General features: G+C 40.3%; 3 protein-coding genes across 5 annotated transcripts; 2 read left to right on the top strand and 1 right to left on the bottom strand.

Annotated features, from left to right (window-relative positions):
• The first annotated feature begins 61 nt into the window (after window positions 1–61).
• ppig (peptidylprolyl isomerase G (cyclophilin G)) lies at window positions 62–7,722 on the top strand. The gene is made up of 13 exons (XM_061793620.1): window positions 62–207; window positions 737–821; window positions 2,634–2,708; window positions 2,803–2,910; window positions 3,039–3,083; window positions 3,162–3,249; window positions 3,361–3,390; window positions 3,467–3,606; window positions 3,706–3,877; window positions 3,964–4,143; window positions 4,886–4,976; window positions 5,054–5,193; window positions 6,064–7,722. Exons 2-13 carry the CDS (start codon window positions 761–763, stop codon window positions 7,043–7,045), a joined length of 2,112 nt encoding a protein of 703 aa, XP_061649604.1. The 5' UTR covers window positions 62–207; window positions 737–760; the 3' UTR covers window positions 7,046–7,722.
• Window positions 7,723–8,902: 1,180 nt separating this feature from the next.
• On the bottom strand, window positions 8,903–14,807 carry cfap210 (cilia and flagella associated protein 210). 3 transcript variants are annotated; one of them, XM_061793622.1, is made up of 9 exons: window positions 13,272–14,807; window positions 12,409–12,617; window positions 11,586–11,759; window positions 11,150–11,355; window positions 10,920–11,076; window positions 10,707–10,846; window positions 9,816–9,999; window positions 9,531–9,695; window positions 8,903–9,436 (listed from the first exon to the last, which is right to left on the bottom strand). In XM_061793622.1, exons 1-9 carry the CDS (start codon window positions 13,318–13,320, stop codon window positions 9,086–9,088), a joined length of 1,635 nt encoding a protein of 544 aa, XP_061649606.1. In that variant the 5' UTR covers window positions 13,321–14,807; the 3' UTR covers window positions 8,903–9,085. The 3 variants fall into 3 exon arrangements, with proteins under 3 accessions (XP_061649606.1, XP_061649608.1, XP_061649607.1); XM_061793624.1 differs by lacking the exon at window positions 13,272–14,807 and adding an exon at window positions 11,913–12,055 and having other exon boundaries at window positions 12,364–13,261; XM_061793623.1 differs by lacking the exon at window positions 13,272–14,807 and having other exon boundaries at window positions 11,913–13,261.
• Window positions 14,808–14,949: 142 nt separating this feature from the next.
• phgdh (phosphoglycerate dehydrogenase) lies at window positions 14,950–23,984 on the top strand. Its single transcript, XM_061793625.1, has 12 exons — window positions 14,950–15,218; window positions 16,761–16,912; window positions 16,998–17,063; window positions 18,480–18,534; window positions 18,695–18,793; window positions 18,898–19,030; window positions 19,384–19,532; window positions 20,237–20,389; window positions 20,944–21,082; window positions 22,034–22,161; window positions 22,243–22,465; window positions 23,677–23,984. The coding sequence occupies exons 1-12, from the start codon at window positions 15,081–15,083 to the stop codon at window positions 23,835–23,837; spliced, it is 1,596 nt and encodes a 531-aa protein (XP_061649609.1). The 5' UTR covers window positions 14,950–15,080; the 3' UTR covers window positions 23,838–23,984.
• Window positions 23,985–24,613: the final 629 nt, after the last annotated feature.

A 24,613-nucleotide genomic window follows, 5' to 3' on the forward strand; every position in this document is an offset into this window, starting at 1 on the left:
GCCACGGTACGGCAATGAAGTGCCGTAAAGCAGTCAACGTCTGCGGTTGTGGTGAGGGGGGGGGAGTGCCGTACGATCCTTCCCGAAATGTTCTGACGTCCCCATCGCGCCATCTTCGTAAGCGGACGAGCAGTGGACGTTGAATGAAAACCAGTGCCTTTTGAAAGAAACGCCTGCTGCATGGAGTGAAAACATTGCTTTTTCCAGGTGATGCGCGTTTATATTTCACACTTCTCGACCGTGTGCACCATATGTCCAAATGTGCAAAGTACCGATGCTCTTGAGTGTGGCCGGGAATCCATCCATTTGGCTGGCTGAGTAGGCTAAGTGTTATCAGCGAGGCCTGAGAAGTAGAGAAGACCGATACCCGCTGGGATCCATGTCAAACTAAACGTTAGAAACGAGTATTACATGAGTGTATAGAACGGAAAATGTGTCATTATAAGGACTGAACCTTTTTATTCGTCCAGTGTACTTAAACCAGCCGCGTGGGGTTTAAAATTCTAGCTAGGCTAATGTTAGCATGTCAGTTGGAAACAAGTAGGTACGAGCTGGGACTATTTTGCCTTAATTCTCTTTAAGTATGTGATAATGATTTACCACGTTAAATGTACAGCTCTATCGTTTACGCTTAGACTTTTCAGTATGACTTATTCGGGAAATGCATGGAATGGAGACTTAAGACTTAATGTTTTTATTATTTTTGTGACTGATATGTAAGTTTTTGCTCCTTCAGGTTGGTTCTGCAGCGCCAGTCATCATGGGGATCAAGGTTCAGCGTTCTCGGTGCTTCCTTGACATCGGAATTGGAAACGCACTAGGTAAGGCCTGGTACACACAAAATGATTTTTCAAATGTTAAAATATTTTTATCTGTGACCGCACACTTGAAGATTAAAAAAACAGGCATTTAACAGTTTTTCGTCGTAGTGTGTGGGTTGTGCTCCTACAATCTCAACACAGAACACTACACGCATAAAGATTATGTTCCACCTACCCATGAATCTAGTTTCTCCAAGACAGAAATCTCGCCTGATATAACAAAAACAAAGAAGAAACCTAGTAACACAACACCGAGGAGGACACATAAGAGGAGGAAATGATGGTGGCCTTGGGACATTTTTTTGTTTTGGGGGGGGGGGTTTCAATGAAAAACACGTAATCGGAGCTCGTCTATCAATGCCTTTCTTTGCCGATCACAAAAACTGATCACCTGCGGCTCGTACTTTGCAGCCTGCAGAGAATATGGGCAATGTAGCGCGAGGCAGGGCAATTAATCAAAATTTGAGCGTGCTTTAATCTGTTTATTGTCACCCCAGGTCGAGTTCACTGTAAAACTAAATGCACAATGAAAATAAGTACCCTCATTTTGTATTAAAATACAAGACATTGTTTTAGAAATCACCAGCTTATGCTAATAGTTAATGGAAAACCCTATTGCTGGGCTAGCTAATATTAGCAATTGATCATGGGAAGGATTTACCTTCAAATATTGAATATTCACGCACAAATGCTGTAGTAACACATATAGACAGTTAATATTAGAATACTCACTGGCATATATTTTTACTAATCTGTAAAAAATTAGTTTATCCAAGGTATGACATGACTTTCTTCTTTTACTTTTTGTTTTTGTTTGTTTAGCTTACAGTAAACGAGTAGATCCATGCCTTCACCGCACAGCACAGCCCCTGAGAGGTCAAGGCGCACACAGCAGGAACAGCAGATAGTCATTGACTGAAAAAAGACACTTTTTTTTCTGACCCCATGAAATCACACTAAACCTTTCCTTTTAGGAAAATTATGATTACAAAAAATATAATAATTTCTTAAATAACAGAATAATGAGGTTGGTTTTTTTTGACACATGAGAAACAATACAGTCAATGTTTTTTTAGCTATGAATTTATTATTATAATTTTTTTAAATTTATATTATTTTAATGTTATTGTTTTACTACTTACTAATTTATTTTCTGGTTGTTCTTTTAAGTTATTTAAAGTTTAGTTTACATAGTTAAATAACTACAAAGTTGTAAAATGAATAAATAATCATGTTTAATTCAGATTTCAAGATCAATCTGAACAGACATGCTTATTATTTTTTCCCATAACTATCCAGTCCTAGTGTAGCGTCCCCCTTCACTGATCCATAGATGGGCTAACGAATCTAGCATGGATGGTACAGTAGTTATAACCGTTTAAGCAACGGATATTTGAACACAAAGGGTACGGCCACATATTCAGACAGACAATATAACAATGCTCATAGGCATATATTCTTTATCCTATGTTAAAAATGACTAATATTGCATCTTACTGATTCCCTTAGTTGTGAATCTCGTCTTTGTCGTATGTATTTTGCTGCCCCCTGGTGCCCAACGTGTGCACACCAGAAGGAGCAGCACAATGTCAATTGGCATTTAAGCATGACTTTTTTTTAATGGGCCTGTAATGGATTAACAATGTTTCCAATAAGGAAAGATGATTTGTGATGAGTGTTTTGAGTTTCGTGCGTAGTCTGTGCGTGTGAACCTGTAAGTCAATCCACCAATATACAGTGGTCTGGGAATTGGGTTCTGAACATGGCAATTATCTCTAAACCATAAATAATTTTTCTCTTTCCTCTTCGCAGTCGGTCGAATCGTGGTGGAGTTGTTTACAGACATCTGTCCCAAAACATGTGAAAACTTCCGATGCCTTTGCACTGGTAAGCCATGACATTTCACTACAATAATATTAATGCGAAAAAAAATTATGTCACATTCCTGAGAAACATGCTTAAACACTGTATTTTCTTCCAGGTGAGAGAGGAGTTGGTAAAGGAACCCAGAAACCTCTCCATTACAAAGGATGCCTGTTCCATCGCATTGTGAAAGACTTCATGATTCAAGGAGGGGACTTCAGTGAAGGTGATTACTTTTTATAAATTATACTCAAAATCACCTTTGATTTGTTGCATTAATTTATCCATTTTTATTAAGCATAAATTAAAGCGGTAATGAAATTAACACCTGCTGATCTACTTTTTTTATTGTAGGCAATGGAAGAGGAGGTGAATCCATCTATGGAGGTTTTTTTGAAGGTAAAGAGGTTGCTGGTTTATTAAATTAATATTGGCTTGAAAATGGCTGCACAATTTTTGTAATCCCTACACCCGCAGATGAAAGCTTTGCTGTGAAACATAACAAGGACTACTTGCTGTCTATGGCCAATAGAGGAAAAGATACAAATGGATCACAGTTTTTCATGTAGGCAGCCGGAGGTTTTCTCAATATTACGGAATTGATGTTTTATTATTCGCTTCTGAATCTTATGAATGTGTGTTGTTTTCCCTGAATGCCTCCTCTGAATCTTCTCAGAACAACAAAACCAACTCCCCATTTGGATGGGTAAGTGCTGCACAGTTGCAGTTGTCTGCATAATGAAGAATACACACTCCAATCCTTGATTGTTTTTTTGTTTCAGGGTCCATGTGGTTTTTGGTCATGTGATTTCTGGACAAGAGGTCGTACAAACTATGGAAAGTGAGAAAACGGATCCTAACAGCAAACCATATGCTGAAATCAAGGTCTTGAATTGTGGCGAACTCGTCCCCAAATCAAAAGGTTTTTCCCTAAAAACAAGCTATATTTTCCAATTTGTGATCTGTGTTCCACCTCTGCAGCTCTTTTGATTTTAATCAACATTTTTGTGCATTTTTGTAGCAAAGAAACGTGACAAGAAGAAAGAGCGAGCTTCGTCAAGTTCCGGCAGTAGTTCCAGTGACTCTAACAGTGCCTCGGAATCCTCCTCTGACTCTGAAGAATCTGACAAAAAGTCAAAGAAGCAGAAAAAGAAAGCCAAAAAGCAAAAGAAGAAACAGAAGAGGGACAAGAAGTAGTATTTGATTTATCCTCACGTCAATATTAACTTGTAGCTTTGGGAAAACAGTTTTTATTCTGACACTTGTCATGTTTTCACAGTTCCGAGCCTGAAATTGTCGAAGAGAAAGAACAAGAAGAGGTGGTCATGTCCACCGTGCGTCCTGAAGAAATACCTCCCATCCCTGAGAACCGGTTCCTGATGAGAATCTCACCAGTTGAGAAAAAAAAAGAGGAGCCTGAGAAGGACAAGGAAAGTAAAGACGAACGGCCTAGAGACAGGTTGGTGATACACGCAGCCTCCGAACTATGTATTTGAATAAATTTCTCTTTTCGCTGATTGCGAATATCAGCCATGAACTGTTATCCATCCATCCATTTTCTTAACTGCTTATCCTCACTAGGGTCGCGGGCTGCTGGAGCCTATCCCAGCTATCTTCGGGCGGGAGGTGTGGTACACCCTGAATCGCAGGGCACATAGAAACAAACAACCATTCGCACTCACATTCACACCTACGGGCAATTTAGAGTCCTCAATCAACCTACCACGCATGTTTTTGGGATGTGGGAGGAAACCGGAGTGCTCGGAGAAAGCCCATCCAGGCACGGGAAGAACATGCAATCTGTGATGATAAATTGCAGGGACTCATTGTTCTAGGGCTGGGAGTCATTGTTTCCAGACGTGCATCATGGGAGTCATTGTTTCCAGACGTGCATCATGGGAGTCACATAGTCTGAAGTATAAAATGATCAATGCATACTTTAAATTTGAAGGCAATCCATTTTTGGGACACAGATTTTTATCCCATGCGAAACATGGAAATTGAGTTAATCTGTTCCAGGCTCACTACCAACGGACAATGTTTTGAATAACATTTTGATATTCTGGAATGGATAAATTGTATTTCTCAGAATAAATTTGACTCCTAAAATGAGGCACCACGAAATGGAGCAGTTTCATTTTGCCTTTACCTTTTTTGAACAGCCCTAATCGGACCGATAAATGTTACATTTCTCCTGGTAGATCTGGTGCAAAAAACAATGCTCAGTCTTCGTATAACAGAAGATTGGTAATGACACGATCCGGCAGGAAGATCAAAGGCAGGGGCCCCAGGGTAAGTGTTCCACAAAATGGTTACAATTGTCTTCTGCTCTCCACCTGCTCATGCAATGATTCAATGTGTCTTTCTAGAGATACAGAACTCCTTCACGTTCTCGTTCAAGATCCAGAGATCGCTTTCGCCGTAGCGAAACTCCTCCCCACTGGCGTCTGGAGTTGCAGCGTCAGAGAATGAGGGCAGTCACTGTGGAGCGTTGGATTAAGGGAGATAGGTAATGTGGCCTGGATAACAAATATGCTAGCAGTGGTTCCCAAATTGCGGGGTCAGCAAAATTTGGAATACATTGTTGAATATTGTTTTTTTTTTAATGCTTTTTCTCTTGAAAGAATACAAATATATTCTTGTAACGTTAACAATTTTTTTCCTCTAAAAAAATACAAATTTGTTATCACAGTGTGACACTTTTTTTTTCTCTTAAATCTTTTTAATTCCTATGGCATATAGGGGGAGGCGTAGTGGTTATGTTTAATTGGTGTTAGGGTTCTGGGGAAAATTTCTGAGTGAAAGATTGTTGGTTCAATGAATGAGTACTCGAAAGAATCACTGCCTACAGTTCAGTTGTATTTAACTTTTAAGTTCAATACATTTACATTTAATCTTTAAGAAATGTTTTTTTTTTTTTTTGTAATGTGAATTGCACAATTTGACAGATGTTAGTTTTGAAACTGCATTATGGTACAGTGGCCTACAATAATATTCAATGGACTTTTTAGGAGTAAAGTCCGTCTCGTTTTTGAAGAACACTCATGCCTACTTCTTTATTTTTAATGTTGGTCATGATGGTAGTACTTGGAGAACTAAGTATTTTTTAAGGTGGCACTCATTGTAAAATGTTTGAGAACTACTCTAAGATGGAAGCCTCATCATTGTGTTGCTGAACATTGTCACACTTGCACAAGCTAATGGAGTTGTAAGGTTTTTTCTGAAACATTGCTTCAGCATCAACACACTGCTTTTCACTCAGTTACATCCATACAACGCACTTTATTTCTTTGACTTGACCATTGCCTGGTTGCTTCAACAGATCATGTCTATGTTCTTGAGTTCTGAAAGTGATCCTGTTCACTTGGTCTTTTTTCAGAGGTGACATGAGTGAAGACAAGGAGGAGGCTGCTAAACCTCAAAGGAGAGAGCGACGGACATCCAGTTCAAAGCGTGAGCACGCGGATGAGGGTAAAAAAGACAAGAAGACTCGATCGCAGAGATCAAAAAGCAAGGAAGACTCAGGGGAGAAAGGTGAGAAGCAAAGCACGCAGAAGGAAAAAAAAAGGGCCAAATCTAAAAGCCGCAGTAAAAGTAGAGAAAAAAGTCGACGGTCAAAAAGCAGAGATAAGAGGAGACGATCCAAAAGCAAAGAGAAGAATCACAAGAATAGAAGTAGTGACAAGAAAGATCGCTCAAGGAGCAGAGACCGCAATGTGAACAAGAAAGAAAAGGAGAAGGAAAATGATCACGACAGAGAGAAAAACAAGGAACAAGATTCTGACAATAAGAAGAAAGAGGATTCCAAAACAAGCAATGGCGAGAAAACACAGACAAAGTCGCAAAGCAAAGACAGAAGTTCCAAGGACCGACACAGATCAAGCAGCAGAAACCGAGACAAAGGCGGACATGCCACCTCCAAGGATAAAGAGGAGAAACGGGATAAAGACCGAGAGAGGGGCAGGGAACGCAGCAGGAGTGCGCACAGGCGTCATGGCGACGAAAAGGACGACAGAAGACGGAGAACGCGTAGTCGGGAGCGCAGGAAAAGTCCAGGCAGAAGCAAGGCCAGAGATTCGTACAGAAGCAGACGCTCGAGAAGCAAGAGCAGCCGGAGAGGGCGCAGCAGAGATCGCAAGGACAGCCAGAGGAGACGACGACGCAGCAGTAGCAGCAGCAGCAGCAGCAGTAGCTCTGACAGCGATAGAGAAGACCGACGCAAACGTCGCAAAAGCCCTGATTCCAAACGGAGAAGATCTAAAAGCACCTCCAAAGACAGGAAAAGAGCGGACACGACAAAAGGCAAAAGCGACAAGAAGAAGAATCGCTCAAGCTCCAGTTCGAGCTCTGATCGCAACTGAATCCGTCCCGAAAATAGGTCGGCATTTTTCTCCTGGATATATGTATATTCTGCTCAGTACGCATCCAGCACGCAACTCCGTCTTTCAACAAAGAGCCCCACATCTTGATATTCCTCACTCAGTGAAACAACGCCACAGTTTGTCCGTAATGCCACCTTTCATTCCCTAAGAGTAAACAAGAGGCTTCACTAGAAAACTGCAATGCTGGAAGAGGGAGCGATTAAGCTGAAGGATTTGGTTTTAGCACTGAGCAAGGGCAGTTTTTGTGTAGCCGACTGATGAAGCTGAAGAGTAAAAACCAGCGCCCCCATATGTCAAAATCTGTGACCCTAGTTTGATTACAGCCAATTAAAGATTTTACTGTAAGACACTTCTTTTTCTACTGAATTTTGTTTTGTTATTTAACATCATTTTTCAGGTGGCAAATCTGATTTAAAAAATATTTTCATATTTTTTGCATGGCTATTTCAGATCTAGAGGTCTTCACCTGTGAAGTTTTAAATGACTTCTCCTTGTCTCTGTATTCTTGTCAACTTATTTGCTTTTTGAAATGGAGGAAACTGTAATGTCAACATAAAGTCAACTTGTATGAAATGTTCATTGTGCAAGTTGGGGTTTAGGGTTTCACCTCTGTGTAGAATGGAATTAAAATACAGCATTTTGATTTTAAAATACTGCTTCAATGTTCTGCTGCCATTATTACATTAGTACAGAGCCGTGCCACGAATAGTAACAATCTGCCAATAATAGACGTCCTCCATAAGGATTATAATTGTGTATTTGATGCCACATGATGTTGCCAAAATACTACTTTTCTATTAGACGGGCTTTGAATAAAAATAAAAAAAAAATGCTAATATGTGGGGACCGCGGTATTACCTGAAAGTTCCTGTAAAGTGAAAATAACTGCCTAGATTCTAAATTTGACACACCACAAAAGCAAATAAGGGGTTCTGTTTTGGATCATTGTCCTGTTGCAAAACCAATCTTCTTTTGAGCATCAACTGTTGGACAAACACCAAGTTCTTTTGTAAAATATCTTGATAAAGTTGTGAATTCATTTTTCCTGTATTGTAGATTTGTCAACAGATGTTGGCACGTGCCAGTGATTTCTGTAAGTCTTCAGCTGACACCCTCGGGTTCTTTTTGACCTCATTGAGCATTCTGCGCTACTCTTTCAGTCATCTTTTAGGACGGCCTAGCAGTGCTGAGCTTTCTCCATTTATCGACGATTTGTCTAACTGGACTGATGATCATCAAGACATATACTTTTATAAACTTTTCCAGCTTTATTCAAGTCAACTTCTAAAGCCTATATCCTCTGACAGCGAGCGAGGCATGGTACACAGGCAATGTTTCTTGACTGGAGACAAGTCTAAGCTGGTGTGTGTTTTCTAGTGGCCAGAGCAGTTTTAAGCCACAGCTCCAATCTTGGCTCATTGGTTAGACTCCAGGTTAATTGCCTCACACCTGACTGATTAGCTTTTGGAGAATTGGTAGCCTATATGTTCATTTACTTTTTCCTCACTCCTGCAAATGTTTACTTGTTTTCCATAAAAAAGGAAAATCTGTAATTGTGTGGCATTAGTTTAAGCAAACTGTTAGTTTATTCTTGTGATTTAGAAGATCACACCCTGTTTTCTGACCAATTTATGCAGAAATTCCACAGGGTTCACCTACTTTTTCCCAACCACAGTAATTGCGCAGGACAACCGCCCAAGCGAACGAAGGTGCTCAACTTATGTAGTTGGGGAAGGCCATCTCATACCGGACGCCCAAGTGCGTCACGGTGCTGTTTTAGCCACGCCCCATAAATCAGAAAACTGAAATGGTGAAAACAATTAAATGGTATATCTCCACAATTGAGTATTATATTGTTCATAGTCTTTGCACATTTTTATCAATTATCTTCAAACATCACATGCATAAAATACTTCGAAACAAATCTCTGAATTGACTTTACATTTATAACCAATCTCACTCAGGTTCTATTTCCTACTTTTACATTATCGAGTTCGCCATTGGCCTTCAGGAGGCGGTCTATAACCATTTAAACCCAAGCCTCTTCTTTCCTTCTTCAATATCGTCAACCTCATGGATCTTCTTAATATCCCGCGTGCTGTCCGAGACGTATTTCGGCATTTCAGCACCGCTCGTGTCCTGAACGAGGTAGCGAGGTCGTGCTCCGGTGTACATGGGACCCCCACCGGCCCCCTCCCTCACAACCTTGTAAAGTGGAAGCACGTTGCGCTGAGCGGTGGCTGCTGCTTGGACCACGGCACTCGAGTACTGCTCGAACCCAAATTCTTCTTCAGCAAGGCGCTCCATGTTCTTTGCGTCAAACTCATGCTCCGCTCGCCACACTTGATCCTGCCTGGCTTGTTTCTCCAACTGCATCGGAAATATAAGTCAACTGTCAAGTCAGCCCAGTAGAACTAAGCCATTTTGACTCTTCAGACTAAATTTGCTCACGTTACTCATTTACCATCTGGCTTGCATTGAAGTCCTGTAACTTCTGGAGCTCTTGTCGGATGCTCTGGGCCTTCTTTTGGTGTTCCTCACAAAAAATTCGGTCACCCTCTTTCTTTGCCAGAAGAGCTGCTCTTTCTTTCTCCTTTCTGATCAGTTTGTTTCGCTCCTTCTCTTTGACCTGTTGGAGCACAACGAGTGTGACAATTTGTTCACCGGAGCTTGTTGAAGCACCACAACAAACACTCCAGGAGAAACGTGTACAGCATAAATTTTTTTCTCTCTTAACAGTTCAGTTTACCACGTGTTCCCTGTGAGCTGTGATTGACCTCATCATTTCCACCCTCTTCTTCTCCTCCTCCCTTTGCTGTTGCATCCTCTGTGCGTCCTGCTCCGCGACAGCCTTGGCAACACTCTGCTGCTTCTGCTCCTTCTGAGCCAGGGTCAGCTTGTCCATGAGCCTCTCCCTGCGATTCTGGATCTCTCTGAGGAATGAAAACAAAAACTCATTGGCTGTGACTCTCAATTATAAATGGCTTAGGATGTTGCCACAGAAGTGCAGAATCGAACCAGAAGAACGGAACTTATTGTATTTCTCCCTTCTGTACTTTTTTCACTTTTATTGACTGTGACTCTCGAGTTGAGATGACTTCAGGATGTTGCCACACAAGTACTGACCAGAACTATGAGAGGAGATCAGCCTGCATTATTTATTGCTTCTGTGTATTTACCACCAAGAACTCGATCATGGCTTATCACACTAAATTACAAAAAAGTTCAGTCCTGCTTGTGGTTCCCAGGGTGTCCCATAGCCTATAACGTTCTTACTTACCATCATCCACATTTGCACCTTCAAGTCCATCAAAAAAATGTTTCATTTTTGATAAAGAAAGCCTATAACGGACTTAGATTTGCCCTGAATTGTTACAGGCCTAGACAGCAATAGGAGTTTGCATGTTCCCCCCTTTCTTGCTTGCATGGGTTTTCTCCAGGTACTCCGGCTTCCTCCCACAATCTGTGAATGGCTGTTTGTCTCTATGTGCCCTGCAATTGACTTGAGTCTAGTCCAGTGTATACCTCGCCTCTTGCCCAAAGTCAGCTGGGATAGGCTCCAGCAAACCTGCGACCCTAATGAGGACACTTGAAAATGGATGGATTTGGTATACGGGTTTTAAGCTCTGCTAGTTCTTACCTGAACAACTCCGTCTCTTTAGCTCTTCTTAACTTGACCATTTTCTCCTTTGCGGATAGGAAGAGTTTCCTTTGGGCCTCTTCCGCTTCCTGTTTCTCTGCATCCAGCACCCTAGAAATGTCTCTTTGAGTGAGATGCTCCTATTGAAAGGCATCAGTGTGTCATAGATGGACCCCAAAAATTAGCTACAAGTGTTCTCATGAGCCTGCCCACCAGCTGAGCTTGCATGAAATCGCTCTTCTGCTTTGCTTGTGCCTCCTCCTCCATTTTTTGCTCCCATTGATGAAGCTCTTGAAGCCATTGGATTTCCTCGCCGTCCTTCTTCGTCTCATTTTTCCGTCGTTCCCTTTCCAGCTGATTTTCCTTTATCCTACAGAACGGGGGTCACATATTGTTCAGTGCATGGTCTAACTGGTGTAACCACAACCTGCTTCTTCACCTACTGCTTCTGCAGTTCTTGTGCAAAAGCCTTGCTCTCCTGTCTTTTCTGTTGCGCTCGCTCCTGCTCTTTTTTGAGAGCTTCATCCTCTCTGGCCTTCACCTTCTGCATGAATTCTTTGTCCAGGTCTTTGGAGGCGCTCTTCTTCCTTTGCTTCAGCTCTATTTGGGCCTCCCTTTCCTTCAGAACCTCCGTCAGCAAGAGTGCACGCTGGGAGGAGGAGAACAGAAGACAAATGCCATTGCTGCTGAGAAATGAGCATTGACACTGCATCATATTTGTGTGGGATTTATTAACATATTTTCAGTTTCTACTTATTGTTTTTCAATGGATTGTTTCATATTGATACCCTCGAAGTATTTTCTTACAAATATTTACTTTCATTTTTACTTCAAGGTCTCATAAAGTGTGTCCCAGAAAAAGAGATGTGGGATACTAACATGTAGTCCTTTGACTCGCTCCGTTTCATAGTACAGCTGCTGCTTTGCCTTCTCAATGGCCTCTTTCTGCTTTTCTTCACGATATTTGGCCTCTTCCATATCGATCTGTTTCCTTTTCTCCTCCTCCATCTGGTCCCGGATCATCTTTGCCTCCAGTTTCTTCTGTCTCTGACACTTGAAATAAGTACAAGGGGGTTGACATATTTGTTATTGAAACCTTGCTGAGAAGCAGGGGCGGACTTAGCATAAGGCAAACACAGGCAATTCCACCCATACTTCTCATAAAAACTGATTAATACAATTTCTTTGATTTAAAGAAATGATTACCGGTAATATTTTGGACATAATTGACATGCACGTCAAAATATAATTAGTTTGATTGCTCCCCCTCCCTTCTAATGCGATGGACTATTCCGTCTTCTTACTGCACATGTGCAGACTTGATTCAGGAAGAGGGAAGCCATACAAACCTGTTGGCGAAGGAAGAAAATGAAGCGGTGTGATGCTGGTGGAGCGGAGAAGGCGAGAGAAAAACAGTTTTTAATGAAAACGACAAAGGGTTTCAACGCTTTTCCACTGTAACACCATGACAACAGCTACAGCCGGACTGTGTTGTCAGTAGTATTACTGCTGTCAGTGTCAGCCTAGATGAAGATTGACATGAATGACACTTCATCAGGAAGATGAGGGTATTGAAGTGGTAAATTTAATATTCTTATCAATTTCAGTAAAAGCGTTGAGATCATTAATCTTTGAAGTACATGGATTGCTCACTGACTGTGTTTGCCAAATACGCTCCCGCTAGGAAGTACAGTCCAGTTACGGTGAGTGTGTTTGGCCACAGTTTGGCCATCTCTTTCGATTTCAGCTGCAGGGCCCGCCTCTGCCTCGCGGCCTCCATCACTCGTTCCTTTTCCTTGTCCACACGGTTGATTTCATCTTGGATCCTCAGCCAGTCAGCCTTGGTTAAGACGGTGACCTGACGGAGATCTGGAAGCTGGATTGTCTCACTGATGTCCTTTGCTGGAAAGACTTTGAATATAGAAGTAAGTTACCACAGCAATGGTGAATATGCATTCACTTGTCAGAATAATTGTGGAATGATTCTTGATGGTCAGTGCTCAGTGTTTAATTTCAGTATTCCCAATTGTTACAGTAATTTAGTGTAAGTAATGTATTCTAAGTGTTACATTTTGAAAGCTCATGCGGATTTTTATTTAATATTTCCGAAAAAATAAGATGCTGTTAGATTTGTACACCTGGATTAGGCTATAAAACGTCATTTTGGATATATCCATCCATCCATTTTTTTTATAGCCTTTTTCTTCATTAGGGTCACAGCTGAGTTGCAGTCTATGGCAATTTCCAGCAGACCATGGGCGAGAGGCCACCCTGGACTGGTCCCCAGCCACTCACAGAACTCATACCAACCAAGCATACTGCTCTTTAGACAATTTAGCCTCTCTTGAACGACCCCAACAGGGACAAACCCATTGCAAAAACATGGGGAGAACATACAATTTCTTTTCCTGAGATTCAAACCCTGAACCACAGATCCATGAGGCAGAGGGGCAAAACACTAGCTTACCATGCTGCCCCGAAATTGATCGAAATTAAAAATCAATGGTCCTGCATAACTAAACTAAATATATAACTAAAACATAAAAAAATACATTCAACTCTCACCACTTTTACTGGAACCTCTCTGTCGGCCATGTTGAACCACTGATGACATTTTGTCCTCCAATACTAACTCAATATTAATTGTTAATATTAATAAGTGAAGTACTACCTAAACCAACGTGTGCTAACTTTGTCACCGCCACAACTGAATCATTTGTTGCCTTGTATCCAAGCAACCCATTTGAGGTACTCCCTCTTACTGACACTAGAGAGAGCTGTTGGTAAGATTTTCAACGTCAGCAATTAGTAATAAAATAACAAACTACACCTAAATTGCCCGTAGGTGTGAATGTGAGTGCGAATGGTTGTTTGTTTGTATGTCCCCTGCGATTGGCTGGCAACCAGTTCTGGGTGTACCCCGCCTCCTGCCCGATGATAGCTGGCATAGGCTCCAGCATGCCCGCGACCCTAGTGAGGAGAAGCAGCTCGGAAAATGGATGGATGGATGGATGGACAACTGAAATGTACTTGGACAGTTATCCTTTCACGTACCACTAGAGGGAGCCCATGTACCACTAGCGGTACAGTGGTGTCTTGAGGCACGAGTGACACAACTTATGAGTTTTTCAAGAGACCTGCTGTCATTCAGGCATTTTTTTGCTTTGATTTGTGAGTGCAAACTTGTGATACGAGTGCTGCATGGTGGCAGTGAACTCAATTCAACTCACTTTACAATAAACAACAGTTTGGCAAATAGTGAACAGTTCTTCAAAAAAGAGACTTCAAACTGTTTAGTGCCTCTCCCAGTTGAAGTTTACCGTCAAACTAAACATAAAACAAAGAATTACAATGTGGTGTATTTAGAACTACTTTGTCTTAAGAATGCCCCTGCTAGCTTAACGCTAACATATAATGGAAAACAACATTGATGGCCTAACTATTTGCATCAATATTTGTGGTGTAATAACCCTTTAAACAATGGATATTTGAACCCAAACAGTGGCCAGACCCAGACAGACAATATAACAATAAATGCAATGCATATATTCTTTATCCTCTGTAAAGAAGGACGAATACTACTGGAGCTTACAGAGCAATTGAGACTGTCTCCTTCATGTATATCCGTATGTCTGTATTATAATGCCCCAAGGTGGCCAAGGCACACACCACAATATCCATTGGCTGGAAGCAAATAATGTGGCCAAAACTGTTTAATTTCTTTACGTTCCATTTAATTGTTCATGTATGTCTTCATAATGCAAAATATTATATTATTCATATTAATAATATATTAGTGCTATTTTTGTTATTCAAAAAGAAACATTTGCGAGATGCCAGAACAGATTATTGGCATTTTCATTCATTTCAATGGGGAAAGGCGATTTAAGATTTTTTTTGAGTTACGTTGCGTGGTCATGGAACGAATTAAACACTTTATCGCATCAAAATTATCATGGATTTTAGATATTGCAATCAATCAACAATTTACGATTTCTAGATAAGAAACACAGTACGTGCAAGTGCTCTTTGTAGGCTATTATGAAAGTTTGAAGAAGAAGAAGAAGAAGAAGAAGAAGAAGAAGAAAAATTTGCATAGCAGTAAGCACAAACTACGCCCGTGGCGAACGTGCACAAATAAGTGGTGCCACACTGCCAGTCCAGTTGGGCGAGAAACGCACAAATGGAGGCGGGGTTAATAAAAAAAAAGAAGAAGAAAGAAAGAAAAGAGGGCGGTCCTCCACAGCCGCACGGCCATTCAAAAGCAACGACAACGAGCAACTTCCCGTGGCCATCATCACTCGTCGCCGAAGCCTTCTTGCAGCTCCTCCAACTAACACCAGTTGCCCATTCATCAGCAAGCCTGCCTGCAAGATGGCCCCGATCTCCATCAAGAGCGTTCTGATCAGCGAAAGCGTGGACCCTCGCTGCAGGAGCATCCTGGAAGAAAATGGCATCCGAGTAACAGAGAAGCACAACATGAAGAAGGACGAATTGATCGCCGAGATCAAGGTAGGAAATGGCATGGGAGTGTGCATTGCGTAACAGCCTCTTCCAAGCACTGTGTCCTCTCTTTTCCTCCTGAACGCATGAGTTGGGAGGAAATGCATTGAAAGTTGCATTTGCAATTTCAACCTCCTCACTTAGCTGTCCCCCCCCCCCCCAAAAAAAAGATGAATGTATTTTAGTTGCAGCTGACTTAAAAAAAAAAAAAAAAAGTAAATAAAATAAATGTAATTGAATATGTCTTGTGCATGGTAAGCACCGCCCTACCCTGACAAGATGATGCAATTCAGTCCATCACTTTCTTGCAGCTGCTTAGCGTGGCATAAAAATGCACGTGACTCACACACACACAAAAATATTTCCTTTCTTCGCCCGTAGCAGTCTGCAACCTCTCTCATGCCTCTGCTGCTGATTTAATTCTTGACTAATTCTATTAAAAGCTGGCGTACTGTCCAAATTATTCACACTGTATTTAAGAAGAAGTACAGATTGTGTATAAAACAAACAAAAAAGGGTAAAAGTAGAAGCCGTAGCTACTGTTTCAACTGCTTTTACCTAAGTAAAAAAAGAACAGACTCTGAAATATACTTAAATGGAAAAAAATTATATTTCCTATTATTTATGCAGTTGCTGTTTTGATAACTTGATACAAAAAGAGACAAAGTAGTTTCCCTTTTTGTATTATCTTGCATAATGTTCATAGTGAGAAAAAAATAACTTGATACGCTGTCAAAAAACCAAACAATTCTACACTTGGATAACTTGAACTGACTCATGCAAAAAAAAAAAAAAAAAAATGTAAAAATGTTGTTTTTGTTACTCTCAGGCTGGCATAAGACACAACGTATTCACGACAAATTGTTGGAGCCTACAACATCCAAAGATACTTTTAAATAACACCATGGATGGAAATGTCTCTCTTCTCCAAAATTGTTGCTGTCGTCGTTAGTGCTCCCTGGTCATTTTCATATTTTTTATTTTTTTTTTTCCCCACCTGATGAGACCCCAAGATGTCAACCAGGGTTGACTTTACCTCTCTCTAGTTGTCTTTTTTTTTTTTGTTTCGTCATGTCGACATCTGTGAGGGCTTGAAAAAAGTCAAAAGCCTATTTTGACAAATTAAAGAGTAGAAAGTTCAGATTTCTCTTTTCAAATGTAGTTAGTAACCGTAAAAAGAATATACTTGTACAGAATGACTAAATTGAGTTTACAAGCTTGGTCACAGAATGAATTCAACTTGTAAGTCACAGGACTACTGTATTTGTGTATAAGTCATTAAAAAGTACATTTCCTGTGATATGTCCCCTTGAAAGTATAGTTCAAGCATGGGCTCTGTTAACAAGGCACCATGAAAAACAGATGGCAGTTCAGCTGTGGCAACTTGCAGGTGTAAACGCAAACAACCGTAAAAGCAATTCAGCTTAAAAAAAATGTACGGGTTAAGTAACCTACACTGGTTTTTGGTGTTTGAGTGTGTTTGCCTGGTTGATCATTCAGCCATGCGAGTATGATATGCCATGATATGTGTTTGCTCTCTCACCTCTACAGGACTACGATGGTCTGGTGGTGAGATCCGCTACCAAGGTGACGGCTGACGTCATCAACGCCGCCGGCAATCTCAAAATCATCGGGAGAGCCGGAACCGGCGTGGACAACGTGGACGTGGACGCCGCCACCAAAATGGGTGTCATAGTCATGAAGTAAGCGTTTGTGATTGGTCCAAATTTCGTGCTTTGTTCGATTCTCAGCAATGCAAGCTAACAAGACATCAAATGTGTGGTGCAGCACGCCAAACGGCAACACCATCAGTGCAGCTGAGTTGACCTGCGCCCTCCTGATGAGCCTCTCAAGGTAAGTAGATGTGCAGGGGTGGGCAAGATATGGCACGTGGGCCACATATGCACACACAAACGAAGCAATTAAAGTACTGTAATGCCCTCGCATGTGGGCAAGGAGAGCTACAGGTGCCAATAAACTTTTAATTTATTGAATGTCAAACACACACATAGAAAATGACAATACTCGCAAGGGGATAAAGTAGGCAAAAACATACGCCCAGATGCTCACACACAGACTAACCGGCTAAATACCTGGTCACTCACTAGGACACGCCCTTTAAAGACACACCTACAACACTCCAGTTGTTGTGATTCTCCCGAAATACAGTGATTACACTTTATAAAATGTATTTCTTCACATTCTCATTATTCTGTTTTAGTATGTTTAAACAATACAATGCTATTTTTCTTATTCAAAACACCAAACAAAAAATTTTTTTTTTCGGGTTGGAATGGATAAATGACATTTCAATTCATTTTAATAGGGAAAATTGATTTGACTGAAAATTGAGTTATGATTTTGGTAACAGAATTAATTATAAATTGGGAAATCAAGATATAACTGTTTGTTTTATATATATATATATTTTATTCATTTATATTAAATAATTGGTCATTAAATTGATTGTGAACACTAATATTACAGTACTTGTAGAATAAAAAACAAAAAAAACATCTACAGTCGATACAGTGGAAGGAACTGAGTCTTACTACAAATAACAAAAATCCACCAATAATCGATGCTCCCTTACAATTTTCGTGGATAAAGCAATCTCCAAAATGCACAAATAAGCGCTGTATCAGGTTTAAAAAAAAAAAAAAAATATATATATATATATATATATATATATATATACACAGAACACACAAACAACCAGGCAGTCCCTCAAATAATTGGGGATACGTTTAAAATAAAACAAAAGGCGAATAGGTGAGTTTGAGTATATGAATCGAGAATATACGGAGGTCCAATGAACATTTAATTTCTTTATTGATATAATCAAATAATTGGTTAAGTAATAATAATTTAATCAAATGAATTATTCAGGCAGCACGGTTGAAGAGCGCTTAGCATTCTGCCTTCCAGTTCTCAGTTTACTCTGGCTTCCTCACACATTTTAAAAACATGAATGTTAGGTTCATGGAATACTCTTAATAGGTGTGAGTGTGAATTGTTGTTTGTGTATATGTGCTCTGTGAATGGCGGTGACCAGTCCACGGTGTACACCGCCTCTTGCCCAAAGTTAGCTGGGATAGGCTCCAGCTCCCACATGACCCTAGTGAGGATAAGCGGTGTAGAAAATGGATGGATGGACCAATTAATTACAAAGAAAATGAGAGTGAATTATTATTTTATCATCAAAATAAACTGTCTCACTCTCAGTTTTAAATTTGGTTGAAAGTGTCAATCCTGTGTGCCTGCTTTCAGAAATGTGCCTCAAGCTGCAATGTCCATGCGAGCTGGCAACTGGGATCGCAAAAAGGTGAGCGGCAGCCGATTCTTTTCAAGCCTCGGCGACAGATTACAGTTGCATGGCCGGCTCCATTGTCCATTCAGTCGTCAGTAATAAGCTGCGACAGTTTGATTCCGTGGTGCTTTTGAATTACTCAGCTGGGTCATTGTCTCATTATCTAATGTTGCAGTTCATGGGTTCCGAGCTGTACGGAAAAGTGCTTGGAATAGTTGGACTTGGAAGAATAGGAAAGGAGGTGGCCAGCAGAATGCAGGCATTTGGCATGAAGGTCGATCCGCACGGCATATGACACCATACTATTCGTACTCTGTAATATTCAGATAAAGTGTGAAGGGTTTGTTTTGTTTGTTCCCCCCCCCCCCCCCCCACCAGACTGTCGGCTATGATCCAATCACTCCAGTTGAGGTGTCAGCTAGCTGGGGAGTGGAACAGATTTCCCTGGAGAAACTTTGGCCTCTCTGTGACTATATCACTGTCCACACACCATTAATGCCATCCACTGTTGGTAAGTGTCACTGAAGACCTACACAGGCACAAGTTGCTATTTATTTTTATTTATTTATTTATTTATTTTTTTAACAACTTCATGCGGAGATCTCGATGGAGCTACACTGCATCAATGCGCAGCATTGCAGCTATTGTCAGAATATATAAAGTAGTATGTTATCTTTGCTTCATTGTGATTCAAATCAGAGAAGTCTGATTCAGCATTCGTTTTATTCGGAGTCACCACCCATTCGCCCATAGCCGTAGTATTTAGAAACTCGTCTCTGAATTCACTTTACAAGTATCCTTTAAACAGCAGTGAATTGTACATGTAACATGAGTTCTCTTTTTGTTTTTGTTTCCCCTCCTGAGGTTTACTGAATGATGAAACCTTTGCCAAATGCAAGAGAGGAGTGAAAGTAGTGAACTGTGCACGTGGAGGCATCATCGACGAAGGTGCTCTCCTCCGAGCTTTGGAGTCTGGACAATGTGGAGGAGCCGGTCTTGATGTCTTTGTGGAGGCAAGATTATCTTCAACTTGAATCAGTGTAATATTCCACATGTTCTAATTAATGTGAATTATTATCCATGTCTTGAGTACAGGGCCATTGGCAAACCAGTGTGCTATTATGAGTAAATATAGTCACGTCATTATTCCTCCTGGTCATGTGTGCTTGGTCACATGTTACACTAGGCAGAATGTTATAGGGCTCATTCATAGCTCTTGGCACATTCTGGTCACCCACATTAAAAACAGCGTCATCTGGTGGTGAATCCATTTCACACCCATAATGCAGTGTCGCCCCCCCCCCCCCCGTGTGGTGCACAGTGACCGTTCCAGAACCTCCTGAGGTGAAAAGCAGTAACATTGTGAGACCATATAAAGATTATTTATGTTGGATAGTTTTACCTTTTACTTAATAAAAGACTATTATTTAAACACACTTTTAAAAAATATTCCTTAGCGGCTGTTTTTCACTCTCTTGGTTGAACGGTTTTCAAAAAGCAACATAAATATAAAGCTGTGATGTAGCTGGTGCGTGAACAGTGGGGGAGCACTACATAGCATGCGTCCGTTCCTAAATTTATTTTGGAACGTTTTGCAAGGAGTATGTATATTCACAAATGAAATGAACTATTTTTAACATGTAATATGTTCATTTTACCGCAAATTCTATCTTATGAAGATAGAAATGCATTCAAGTACAGCTTGTTTGTACCACAGGAGCCACCACAGGACCGCTCGCTTGTCAACCATCCCAACGTGATCGGCTGTCCGCATCTTGGGGCCAGCACCAAGGAGGCGCAGGCGCGATGTGGCCAGGACATCGCTCTGCAGATCGTCGACATGGTTAAGGGCAACAAGCTAGTGGGAGCAGTAAGTTCTACAGTACGGTTTATCACCAAGACAAACAGGACCAATTTGTTTTCCCTACATGATAAACAAATGTGTAAAATTCAAAATCTCAGTGGCTAAGTCACGTGGCAGATGGATTTTAAAAACTACAAGCGGTCATGCGACACTGATGTTCTCATGTGACTTTTATGTGTTTTATGTGCTTATTCCAATTATAAAACATGAACACCACTTTGGACTGAGGTCTCCCTCACTCTACCCCACTTAAATAATAATTTTCTAAATTATAATTACAATCCAGCCTTCCTGTGTGGTGTTTGCATGTCTAAAATATGTAACTTGGAAAATTCATTGCGGAGCATGATTTTATTTATTTTTTTCATTTTATTTTTTTTTCTCTCTCTTTCTTAGGGAGCAGTTTTTTTTTTGTTTTGTTTATATTTTCATTGACTTTCTCACTGAATAATATCAAAGAGAAAATACTTTAAATGTAACTCTAGAGATCTCAGTGCAGACTTGGGGCTCGTGTGGGTTTTTCTTTCATAATCTATTGCTAATCATTTTTTTCCACACAGGTAAATGCACAGGTTTTGGCGAGCACTTTCTCCCCGGACTCTTATCCGTTGATCAAACTTGGAGAAGCCATTGGAGCTGTGCTGCAGTCGTGTAGCGTGTCGAAGAATCCACTAAGCCAAGTACAAATCACTTCCCAAGGTAAGCGCTACAATACTGGTTTTATCGCCCTTGCATATGGCAAGATGTTTGAGCAGTTAGTCGGTATTCTTAATATCCATCTTAAGCTCCTTGTGCTAGTATGCTCTTTGTCCTCACTAGTTGTACAACTTTGAAACTAGTGAGGCAAAACTGTCCACCTGTTGACAAATTCTACTTGTTAAACGTCAACAAGTGCACAGTTTTGCTTTACTAGTGACATGTACAGTGGACCCCCGCTATTCACTGGGGATGGGTACTGGGCTGGACAGCGAATAGCAAAAATCTGTAGATAAATACAGTATATTCTTGATTAAGTAGGGCTAAACTGCCAATAACTGTTTTCGAGGTTAGTTGCCTCACCCCCAAAAAGAAAAAAATGAAAAGAACAACTAAAAACAATTGAAAGAAATTGAAAAAAAAAAAAACACAAATATGTGAAACTGCATGTGCCGAACCGAAGAAGAAGATTAACCAATTCAAAGTTACCCGTCTTGTAACTATTGCAAATCTCTGTGTCTTCCCTCACTCTACCGGAGCATTATTATTAGCATTATGCCGCCTCAAGATTGAAAGTCTGGATGTTTTTTTTTTTTTTTTTTTTTTTTAGACAAAACCAGTGAAAAATGGTTAGGTTACATACATTTGAGTAGGCCTGTTTGTTTAAAATTGATAGCTGTAATGCTTCAGCACAGAAGGAACTGGTCAGCCTCAAATGTAAGTGGATGCAGATTCATTTCCGGCTATTAAACTGCTTGGTCAGCTCATCGTTTTATTTATTGTATCACTCATGGCTCTAAGCCCTTGTTGTAAAAGAGTTGGGGAAGCTAGAAGTACAGTTCTCTGCTTCTGTGAAGTATTAAAGGCTTTTAGTCTTCGATTCAAGAAGGTCTTTGTTAGAATGGAACAGTTACAATAAACTTTGCAATTTTTTTTTTTGGGTCCATAAACCAGGAGACAGCATGAAGTCATCAGCCAGTTACATGACGGCCGCTGTGCTGGTCGGGCTGCTTAACGGCAAATCTGGCTGTTGCCCGAACTTCATCAATGTACTGAGTCTAGCCAAGGAATCTGGAATCACGGTACAACATTGAACTTGTACATCACATCATGGCGACAATAAATGTTATTGTGTGAAGTAATGCGTTGACTCGCTTCTTCAGGTAAACCAAAGCCACAGCGTGTCGGAGGATGCTTCTATCGGTGCGTGCACAGTTGAGATCATGAGCGACGGGTGCAGCTACAAGGCCACCGGCACCGTTCAAGGTGGACGGCCGGTCCTGCTGGAGTTGGGTGGCAGTGTGTTCAGACAGCCTGTGTCACTCACTGGGAACTTGCTGTTCTTCAAGGCTTCGGCGAGTCCTCAGTTGCTCTCCTCAGTGGCTGGTAAGGAATGCGTCTAGTCCAGGACTAGTTTTTTTTTTCTTTTTTCTTTAATTGTATGTAAAATGCTGGTTCATTTTTAGAAATGGATTACAAAAGGAGAATGAATTTTTTTATTTTAATAATATACACATTTAAAATATAAATTTTATGAAATCATTGAAATTTGCTGCTAAATCATTAGAATGAAGTATTTTTTTAATCAATTCTAAGTTCTTATTTTTCCTCATATATTTACACTATTGCATTCATTTAGCCATTTCACCTAAAATGTGTTCATTTGAAAGTATTTCTTACCTTTTTCAAATTCATTAAGCTCATTGAATACTAGTTTTTTTGTTTTGTTTTTTTTTTTTGTATTTTATAACAAATACTAGTGAGATTAAGAATTTTACATATACAATGTATGTAAAATTCATTAACCTCGTTGAGTAATTACTGGATTTATAAATAAATTTTATACTGGATAAAATAAATACTATTCCAATGAGCAATTACATTTAACATTATGTTAGTTTACTTAATAATGAATTTAATTGGTTCACTGATTATTTAATTAAATACATTAAGAAAATCAATACATTTTTGATTAAGAAATTTTAAGAAAATATGAATGCAACTAATATTCCAGGACTCCTAATAATGTAAATGCTTTTTAGGCCAGATTAAGGAATGTGGCCATACTGTATGTGTCCACCCCTGGTCCAGTCTCTGTATTAGGTTACTGAAAACTATTTTAGACTTGCTGATTGAGTTAGAAATTCTGTGTACGGTAGATGGTTCCCAGACTAGTGGGAGTAGTGGTTAGCACTTCTGCATCACAGTTCTAAAGTTCAAGGTTCGAATCTGAGCTCCGGCCTTCCTGCAAATTAGCATGTTCTCCCAATGCTTTCGTGGAATTTCTCCGGGTACTCCGGCTTCCTCCGACACTCCAAAAACATGTATGTTAGGTTCATTGAAAAGAACTTTTCTTTAGGTATGAATGTGAATGGTTGTTTGGCTTTGTTTACTCATCTCCACAAAGTCAGCTGGGACAGACTCCAACTCACCCATGATAGCAAATGGATGGTGTCAGTTCCAGTTTGGTCTTCAAAAGTGATGACGTCAAAAGGGCTTAATTCTAGTGTTTGTATTGATTTTTTTTTTTTTTCCTTCTCTACTTTAATTATACACCAATCTTCTCCCTTTTCTTCCCATTCCCCCCCCTCATTTAGACCTGCTAGCCACAGAGGGAGTGCAAATTGAGTCTTTTAGCGGTCCCGCAGAGTGCTTCGGAGATGCATGCAGTTGGCACTGCGTTGGGGTGTCTTCTCTGCTGCGAGACCTCAGTGCCTTAAAGCCGTTGGTTCAGGAGGCGGCTCAGCTCAGTGCTTGAAGGAAGACTGCGGCACAGATTGGTGTCTTATTGATCTATCTTTGCCTTAGCATTCACAACTAACATTTCCACAGCCATTTGTAACTTACATTCCAGTGTTAGGATATTTTTCGCTGTTTTTGTCAGTAAAACTGATGGAAAAATGTTCTTGTTGGTCTGTTCCATTGATTGTTTGATCACTTTCCGTGGCTACAAGTTGTACAAGTACTGTATTTTGATACATATTGAAGAGAAATGTGAAGATCCATTTCAATGAGGTAAACACATATTTGCATAAAAAGGGGTCAGTATTTATACAGTGCAATGTTATGAAAATGGGTATAAACTGCAATGCAAAATGTTCATTAAAACAAACTTCACTCAGCAGACACAATATTTCCGTGCATTTGCACAATCTGATCGCACACTGTACTCATGATACACTGCATACTGACAGCTGTTTTCTATTTGGTTATTTAGCTACTGGGGGGTACAAAATATTACAAATAAAACTGCTCGGAGTATAATGCAGTTGAGTTCTACACAGCTGCAAATGAAAACCGCAGTTTTAAATGAATAAATAATACACTGGGTCCTTGGTATACGATGTATAGTTCTGTTCCAATGCTGCGTTTAAAACTGTTTGTAAGTCGGAACGAAGCATTTTTAAATTGATTATCGTGCAGGTGTACGTAATGAAGCAATACAGAGATTAATGACAAAAATGAATTTGTTATTCATTCAATGGCGTCTACATTGGAGAGACCGCAGCCGCTGGACGGGCACATGGCAAAGCG

Source organism: Phyllopteryx taeniolatus, chromosome 12, assembly GCF_024500385.1.
Source record: "Phyllopteryx taeniolatus isolate TA_2022b chromosome 12, UOR_Ptae_1.2, whole genome shotgun sequence".
NCBI lineage: Eukaryota > Metazoa > Chordata > Actinopteri > Syngnathiformes > Syngnathidae > Phyllopteryx > Phyllopteryx taeniolatus.